Source organism: Stegastes partitus, unplaced genomic scaffold (genome assembly GCF_000690725.1).
Source record: "Stegastes partitus isolate 25-593 unplaced genomic scaffold, Stegastes_partitus-1.0.2 Scaffold753, whole genome shotgun sequence".
Classification (NCBI taxonomy): Eukaryota; Metazoa; Chordata; class Actinopteri; family Pomacentridae; genus Stegastes; species Stegastes partitus.
Genome location: NW_007578484.1, coordinates 289,922 through 299,704, shown reverse-complemented (window position 1 = coordinate 299,704; position 9,783 = coordinate 289,922). Strand labels below are relative to the sequence as shown.

Genomic DNA, 9,783 nt, shown 5'->3' with positions numbered 1-9,783 from the left:
TATTTATTTTAATTTATTTACAGTGTAAACCAAACAGCTGATCAATTAAACTAGAAAATAATCAACATTTTAAATTCTTATTGGATTTTACAACAAATTCAACAATTAACTCAAGTGTTAATCAGAGCCTCTGATTAATAATCTGCTTAAATGAAGGTGATTAACTGGTTGGTCTAAAACGTCTGAACTTTTTGATTCCAGCTTGTCAGACGTGGATGTTTTCTGGTTTCTTTGCTCCGTGACGGTAAACTGAACACAGAAGCAGGCAAACAACAGGACGAACAAAAGACGAGGAGGAAGCCAGTGAAGGGAGGAGAAGCCTCACAGGTGAGTCCGGCCACCTGGGACTGGAGTAACTGGAGCTGCTCCGGCTCCCAGTGGAACCAGCGAAACCAACAACACCAGCTTTGTTTCCAGGCCGCCGGAGCCTCGTCTCCCTGAACGTCTCCGAGCTTCCTTTCTTTCTGTTTTTCTGTCTGTTTACGAGCTGTGACGAGACGATTGATCGATTATTTACCAGGAGCTTCGACTCGCCGTCACAAAAGATGCAAAGTTTGTTCATTTAATATAAAAAAATTAAGCCTGATGGTGCAAAAGTTCCACATTTTAGACTTTTTTTTTCATTTTCAGTCGGACGTTTGTGGGTTTTCTGCACCGATGCGCGACGGTAACATGCAAACAAGCGCATTTAAATTGTTTTTCACTCATTTTCCTTCGACAGGAAGCTTCTGGTGGCTTGAACCTTTCACCTCCGACCGCTGAATCACGGATGCAGACGAGGACGCGCTGATTGCTCAACCTTTATGTGTTTGAATGACGCTCAGATGACCCGTAACCGTTCCATCATGAAGCCATAAATAAACCACGTCAGAATTAGCAATGTGCTTGTCGGAGTCTACCAAACATACCCCAAACGCTCAAGTAACGGTCTGGTTCCCCCAAGACACTACTGTTCACCTCAGTGTGTTTTTGTTTCTCAGTTTTAAAAAAGCTGTTTTTATTGGTTTGCAGCTGAATTATCCAAAGTTTCATCGACATTTGCTCTTATTTCAAACTGGATCCTCTTCAACACCTAACGAAAGTGGATTTATGTTTTCACTCAGTTGAATTTTTAATGTTTAGGTCAGTTTGGTTGCAGCTATTTATTCATTCATTTGAGTTTAAATTTAAAAATCTAACAGCCAGTAGCTTCAACTGTTCATCCATATGTTGTTTATGCTTTAAGCTAGTTATTTCAAACTATTTGAGCCGGTTAGCCACTTTCACTTCACGGGTTTAACAGCTAACGACTTTTAGCTAATAATATCCAGGTGTTGCTAAGTTCAACTTAGCTTTGAAATACTCCAACATTTTATTCATATTTTCAACTCACACATTTAACTCTAACTCGTCCAAAATGTCAAGTTTTTATCCATAACGGTGGCTAACAGTTTTAAATGCTTATTCATACCTTCAGCTAGCTATTCCACTTTTAACTAACAATTCAAAAGGCATATTCTTAATTTTAGCTGGCTTTTTTTTCCCGCTGCTTATCCATTATCTTTAGCTAACAATTTATTGAAACTTTCAACTAACAATTTCAACTATTTATCCAGATTTTTAGCTCACTCTCTCAGCTGTTTATCCATACTTTTAGCTAGCTATTCTAGTTTTAGACAACAATTTAAAGAGTTCATTCTTAGTTATGGCTGATTGTTTCTGCTGTTTATCCAAGATATTTAGCTAACAATTTCAATTGTTAATCCATACTTTTAGTGAACAATTTTCAAGTGTTTGTCCGCACTCTTAGCCAGTTATTTTAGCTAACTAGCCACTTTTACATAACAGTCAATCCATACTGTTAGCTAACAAATTCAACTGCTAGCTATACATTTTGCTGACTATTTACAACTGCTTAGTTTAGCTAACTCCTTCAGTTGTTTATCCATACTTAAACCTGTCTATTTTACTTGTGGCTAGCAATTTTTAACCGTTAAATCAAACCGTTAGCTAACAGTTTTAGCTGTTTGTTTAAGTTAGAACTATTTGGTCACAATTTTATCTGACCCTTTATTCATTATGTTTAGAAAAGAATTTGTTTATGAATAGTTTGCTAGCAGTGTGAACAGCTAGCACATACTTTTAGTCGACTATATTCAATTGTTTATCCATATTTTTAGCAACGGGTTAAACTGTTTATCCATGCTAACAGCTAGCAACTATTAGCTGTATTTTCCATTTATTCACTATTACTGATCTTTCAGTAATTTAACCGTTTTGGCTAGCATCAACCCTCACGTTTAGGTAACTGTTATGTTTTGCTGGTTCTGATCCTAAAAACTTGACATTGACTGTAGTCAACATATATTTTAGAACTCACTGTTTGAGCTCCTCTTATTAGTTCTTCTATATTTGTGTATATTCACAATGAGGAGTGTATAGATCTATACATGGAGGAGACAAAACAACAGCTTTACGAGTCTAACACCACTTACAGTCACAGAGAAACTCCGCCACAGAAAGTTTCACCAGAGTTTACACCTTCGGTCGTTTCTCATCAGGCCGTTTCACAACCGTTTGAAGAGGAAATGCTCGATGGAGTCGTTGCAAAAAGATGTGAACAGACCGAAAAGGAGCATCCAGCGAAGCACTTTGGAAAAACACGATGTACGGTGTGAAAATGAGAAAACCAGCGGGAAGATGTGAGATCCACCAAACTACCAAAAAGGTTCTGGTGGATGCGGTCGTTTAGAAATAAGCTGTTCGAGATTGAAACAGCTTGTGTTACTCGTACTTCTCCAAAGCGTTACAGAGCAGAGACGTAGGCGATAAGAACTCTTTGAAATAAACCATAATGTGGTGATAAGTGTCTCTTAATGTTCCTTCGTCTGCTGCATAAGCTGCAAGCAGACGACGTCGACGGGCCTGAGAGGCTGCAAGCACCACCGAAAGGTTTTAATTTAATGCTTCTTCCATTAAAATTCAAAGTACATTAAAGGGAAAAAACGGCCAAAGAATACGCACAAAATAAAAAGAAGTAATCTTCTGTATTCGTTGCACTTTAAACTGAATTTCTTGGTCCATGTTCTTTAAACAGATACACAAGTTTAACTACCAGCTATCTGAGAAGTTATGTTTTTATAAAGGAAATAAATCGCGTTACTATTTTTAGTTACGATTTTTTATTTATTTTTTTATATGATAGGCGCAAACGTTAGCGTATATGTTTGACACTTACCCAGAAGGCGAAATTGAAGAAGATGAATAAATACTTGACACACAGCTCTGGGAGCGTAAAAGCCGTCATCTCTGAACTGTTAAATATCGACCTGTTTAAGTCTTTGTCAGGTTTTTGGTGTCGCCTCGGCTCGGTTTGTCGTCAACGTTCACTTTCAGGAGAAGCGACCGCATGCAGCTGCTGCTGGGAGGAAACAGACGATCAGCAGCCACATACGAGACTGAAATAGAGTCTTTCTTCTTCCTGTTTTACGTTTACGATTTTTTTTACCTTTACTCTGTTTACAACCAAGTATTTATAACTCCATTGATGCAAATGTCCAAATGATGGACTACGAAGGTGTTAAAACCCCGACATGATAACTGATATACAGACAACAAATGTATAAATCAGAAGTTAGGTTCAGACCTAACTCAGTTATGCTGCTTTTCCAAAGTCTGGTTTCGTTTCTAATTAAATATATTTTTATTAACAATTTACTCTTTTTTTGTCCTTCAGCAACAATGTGCACCTCACCTACAGGTTACAAACCGTCTATATTTAAATCTTTCTCTGTGGTGTTTAGAAATGCTAATGGCTAACCTTGAGAAACCAGTGATTAGCTTTGGAATGGTTGTCATTAGCTTAGAAGGACAAGACTAGGGATGCTAGTCACTAACTTGGGAATGCTAGTTGCTGGCATTGGGATGATAGTGACTAGCCTAGACAGGCTAGTTGGAAGCCTAGGAATGCTAGTCGCTAACTAAGTGACTTAGCTGGGCATGCTAGTATGTCTATTGACCAGTATTGAAGCACAAGGAATGCCAGTTGCTAGGCTAGAGATGCTACCTGCTAAGTTTGGGATGCCAGTTACTCTGCTCCCTAGGAATGTTAGGGACCTAATGGTGCATGTGACTAGCCTTGAAATACTAGTGACAAACCTAGTGATGCTAGTGACTAGCTTAATGGTGTTAGTCACTACATTAAAAATGCTAGTTGCTAACCTAGGGATGCTAATGACTTGTCTAGGGGGCGCTAATCATTTGCCCAGGGGTGTGTGTAACTAGCCTATGGATGCCAATCATTGGTCAAGGGATAATAGCTTAGGGAATCCTAGTTGCTAGCCTAGGAATGCTAGTTACGAACCTTGAGAAACGAGTGATTAGCTTTGGAATGTTTGTCATTAGCTTAGAAGGACAAGACTAGGGATGCTAGTCACTAACTTGGGAATGCTAGTTGCTGGCATTGGGATGATAGTGACTAGCCTAGACAGGCTAGTTGGAAGCCTAGGAATGCTAGTCGCTAACTAAGCGACTTAGCTGGGCATGCTAGTATGTCTATTGACCAGTACTGAAATGCAAGGAATGCTAGTTGCTAGGCTAGGGATGCTTCTTGCTAACTTTGGGATGCCAGTTACTCTGTATGTATCAATGTATCATCCCCAGGAATGTTAGGGACCTAATGGTGCATGTGGCTAACCCTGAAATACTAGTGACAAACCTAGTGATGCTAGATGCTACAAGAACACATTTGGGAGGGATTATATGTCCGAGGACACAAGATTTAAATAACTATAGGGGCCTATCCTACATACAACAACTAGCCTCAACGTTAGGAAGCTTTCTACTGCTGGAACTTGGAGGAAACGTGAGGTGGCACCGATGGAGCGGCCTTGTATTCAGCCCCTTTAACAGCCCTCTGTTTCCATTGTGGTGTAAGATCCACGACGCTAACTCCAGGTTCGCCATAATATTGACAAATAATGGCACCTAGGAAAAAGAACCCTAACCCTAACCCCGACGTGGCAACTCTCCCGACAGCACGACAATATCACCCAACACACCACAAAAACTTCTCCAAACTCTCCAGATCCCAGAGCGAGCATCCACAAGACTAATCCACTGAGGTCCCACTTCACAGACACCACAGGACGCCGCCAGAGGTCTGGTGTTGAAGCCCTGAAGTGTCGGGGCTGTTTTTGTGGGGAAAGGGGGGCGTTGACAGTATCAGGCCGGTGGTTTTATGTTGTGGCTGAACTCTGTGAGCGTGTAATGATGGAAGGAGAAGTGAAAGCAGCAGAAAATCTGAGCAGACACAGATGGCTGGAAGAAATGGGAAGTAACAGAATTAAAATAATATTTTCTCTGAAGCAAAACTGCAGGTTACGAGTTCCTGATTATAATGAAGTGAACATCGGATATCCCAGAACAGGTCAGTGAACCTGATCGCAAGTTCAATCACACTGACTCCACCTGGTCTAACAGGCAATAATTTAATGTAGGACGTCCATGTAGAGCGGGGCGACGCTGATGGAAGAATCTCTAAAAAATATTTCTAACAAGTGCAAAGAAGGCTGAGCAGCTAGAATGCTGAACTAAGACAAAACCCTGAAATAGGGATGTTAGTTACTAACCAGGGATGTTAATGACCAGCCTACAAATCCTAGACAATAATCATGGCATGGCAGTGGTTAACCTTGAAATGCTAACTGCTAACCATAAGGATACTAAGTGAATCTAGACGTGCTTGTCGCCTGCAGAGGGATGCTAGTGACGAATCTTGGACCTTGATTTCATGGCCCAGAAATACTACAGACTAACCTACCAATTGCCTAGGAATAGGGATAGTATGACTAACCAAGAGACTAGTCCAGAAGGTTACTTGCTAGTCAAGGGATGCAAGTGACAAGCTAAAGAATGCTATTTGCTAGCCTAGGGAAGGTGCACGCTACAGTAGGGATGCTAGTAGCTAGCCTAGCAATGGCAATTGCTAACCAGAGGAAAGCTAATGACCAGAAATGCACGTCGCTAGCCTAGGGACACAATGCAATAGCCTAGAGATGCTAGTAACCAGCGAAAGAATGCTAGTTGCTAACCATAGGGATGCTAATCATCAGTCTAGAAAATGCTAGTGATTAGCCATGGATGCTACACAGTAGTCAATGGATACTAATATTTTGCCTAGAAATGCTAGTTGCCCACCATAGGGATGCTAATGATCAGTCTAGAAATGCTAGTTACTAGCCAACGGACACTACATTCGTCTAGTGATGCTAGTAACTAGCCTAGAAAAGCTAGTTGCTAACCATAGGGATGTTAATGATCAGTCTAGGAAATGCTAGTCACTAGCTTATGGATGCTACACAATAGTCAATGGATGCTAATATTTTGCCTACAAATGCTAGTTGTCCACCATAGGGATGCTAATGACCAGTCCAGAAATGCTTGTCACGAGCCCAAGAACCTTATGCACTAGTCCAGGGATGCTAGTAACCAAACTAAAAATGCTAGTTGCTAACCAGAGGGATACTAATGATTGGTCTAGAAATGCACTAGTCTAGGGATGCTAGTAAGTAGCCTAGAAATGCTAGTGGCAAACCCTAGCAATGCTAATGACCAGACTAGCAAAGCTAGCCAGGGGATGCTACTCATTAGTCCAGGGTTGTCAGTGACTTGGAATTTAAATCTTGTATTTACAGATATTTAATTATCAGCAGTGAAACAAACCAAATTGCAGGAATTCAGTGACATTAAAAACACCAAACTCGGTGACATTTTTTAGACGCTGGACTTTAAACCTCGTTATCGGCCTTCAAAATGCCACAAAGGTCGACAGCGACGAGCCTCGTCAGTGTGTCATGAGGCCATGTTCTCCGTCGCTCTGCTGGAAATGTGACTGTTTTCTCCTCCTCGTGCGGAACAAAGACGGCAGTGTGAGCCGTCAGCCCACCGCTGATGTTTGCAGCTGCACACAAACACACAACGATGATGATGAAGATGATGATGATGAAGGAGTACAGTCGACCCGGCTGAGCAGAACCACAGAATTATAAAAGACCCGCAGATCCAACTAAACTTCATTTTTTACTTCCATTGCACTACATTTACTGTTAATATTACTCCATTAACATCTTTGTTACTTTAAAAACTGAGATTTTGCACTAAAAAAACACGAGCGTCTAATAAAAGTTGCTGCTTTGTTATAAGTCAGTTTATTTATGAGTAATTTTTTTTTAAATCACACAAAAATGACAAATATTTCAATGTTCAAGTGTCTTAAATGTGGGAATTTGCTGCTTTTCTTTGAAATAATTTGAATTATTAAAAATTTTCCAAAACTTTTGAGGTCGAGGTGGATCATTCTGACAGCAAACCAAATAATCAACTAATTAAATAGAAAATAATCCAATGATGAAGCTTTAATAATGGCGTTAAATATTATTTGCTTCCAGAAAATAAAAAATAAAAAAAACCTGCAGTAAAATGCAGTTTATTCATGAAAGCATCTGTTATCTTCAGTGTTTTACTTAAATTAATAATAATAAAATATTCAAACATATAATCTTTCTGTGCATCTGAATGTCAAAAACATTTCTGTGTGAAGTTTTGAGATTCATGCAAATGTGAGTCTGAGCTGTAATTTTAAGTCGTTTTTCTGTGTTTGTGTTGATATTTGAAGAGTTCTAACAGCATAAATAATCTCTTATCCGTCATTTATCAGATGCAATCCAGAAAAGACACCAAATCTTTGCTGGCATCAGGCGACAAGCTTCTAAAGTTTATTAATTTTCTCCGTTTACACATGAATATTTGATGTAATATTTAAAACCGAAGGTGTAAATGGGATTTTTCTGCACCGACGCTTGAAATAAAAACGCAGGATTTTAACAAGTGCTAAAGTCTAGAAATGCAGTTTAGAGACGATGGAGTGAAACCTGTGAGTGTCACCGTGTCTCTGGCAGCTCACTTTAATGTAAGATTGGGCTCGTCGACGCCCCCTGTTGGAATGTTGATGAACTACCAGAAGAACAACAAACAGTCTGCAGATAAACACACAGATCAGCTAAACGGTGAACGATGTGGATTCAGGAACCCGGAATCATGTTGATTCTGTGGCAACACCAAAAAACACAGATCGACTCGTCTGTAAACCGTTTTACTGATTAATCGATTCATCAAGTGACAAATTTTTCCTCCAAAAAAAAAAGTAAAAATGACAATTTATTTTAATTTGACAAACTGTACAAAATGGAAGTTAACATATTATAAATTAGAGTCAAACAGAAAAAAAATGATGAAATAATAATAATAACTCTCAGTCGTAGGTTTATTTAAGATTTAAACTTGGTCTGAAAATAAAACACAGATATTTTAAGTGGAATTAACTTGAAACAGACGCGTTTTTGAGAGAAGATTAGTTGATTTTCACTAAATTCCTGCAACATGTTTGACAGCGTAGAACAGAAAATCCACCAAACCACACAAACCTGTCATGTCCCAGTGAACATAGTGATTCTATTTAGAAATAAGCTCCCTAATAAGTGTTTGGAGTGAATTATTTCCACTTCTAGACAATATTAATGAACAAATACTGCATGTGTTAGCAAACTGCACATCCTTAGATTAAATAAAGACATTTAAAGATAACCATAATGTGGTTTGAAAACGTCCTGCTGAATATATTCCAACATTTCCGTCCACTGAGCCAGCTTTTATATCAGATGAGTTGACAGCTAACGCACCAAACTCCATGCAGAAATCTCTAAATTTAACGTTTCATTCATTATTAGCCACAGTTCATACGGTTGAAATATTGCTTGAGGATAGAGTTAAATAAAATCGGTGTTGCTCTTTAATTCGGCGCTAATTAAAACGATTCTCTTCCATCTTAACAAAGACAAGTGTTGCTCTTAAAAGTTCACATTTTTGGATATTAACCGAAAAAATAGTAAAATGTGTGTTGTAGGCTGCTTACTTTTAATATAAATATTAACAGGTTTTATTAAAATATAGATGATACATAAAATACACAAACATTAGCAGATATTTATGCACAAACATTTGAATTTAAACTCACCCAGAAGACGAAATTGAAGATGAACAGGGCGTACTTGACGCACAGCTCCCAGCTGGTCAGAACCGTCATCCTGCCCAGTGCGGTGGTTTAACGCGTTACAGGGAAATAAAGTGTCAAATATCTCCGTTTATCTCTGATTAAAGACGCTCCTTCGGCTCGGACCCAGTTCGGTTCTGCTCGGTCGGTTCCGTCACAGTTCGGAGGCAGCAGGACGAACCAGTCAGCTGCTGCGGGGAGGAAACGGACCGACGACACCCACAGACGGACATTTATGTCCTTCAGCTCTCTGTCTCTGTCTTTGTCTTCTGTTTGGACTTTGGGTCATTTTTACAGTTTGACAGGCAGCGTTTGGTCAAGACAAAGGTCCAAATGAAGGACTTCAGAACCGCAATAAATCAGAACCAGACAAACCAAAACACCAAAAAACCACAAACACAAGCGTCCTCAGCAGATATACATGAATACAGTAGAGAGAAACGGCCTAAAGGTGGTTTTAATGTTGAATTAGATTATTTCTGGTGAGTTCTGGATGCATATTTAATTTTATTTATTTTATTTTTTTTTAATTGTAGGAAATAATAATCACATCTTTACACTTTTTGCATTCTAAATCCTCCCTGATGTACAAATCATTAAAGGTACCAGTACTCATGACACATAATTACTCTGAATGATTAATTATTACGTGTTAATCAGTTTAATGTTGCAGCTACTAAATGTGGAGCTAATTT

General features: G+C 39.1%; 1 protein-coding gene across 2 annotated transcripts in view; it reads right to left on the bottom strand.

The window, feature by feature from the left end:
* Positions 1 to 9,287, bottom strand: part of LOC103364503 (CD9 antigen-like) — a 29,239-nt gene extending 19,952 nt beyond the window's left edge. Inside the window, exon 1 of one of the 2 annotated variants that reach the window (XM_008291648.1) lies at positions 9,053 to 9,287. In XM_008291648.1, the coding sequence (XP_008289870.1) occupies positions 9,053 to 9,121 (69 nt within the window). In that variant the 5' untranslated portion in view covers positions 9,122 to 9,287. Of the gene's footprint in view, positions 1 to 3,217; positions 3,425 to 9,052 lie in introns of those variants that run through there. The other variant, XM_008291649.1, reaches the window with a different exon arrangement.
* Between the last annotated feature and the right edge of the window lie 496 nt (positions 9,288 to 9,783).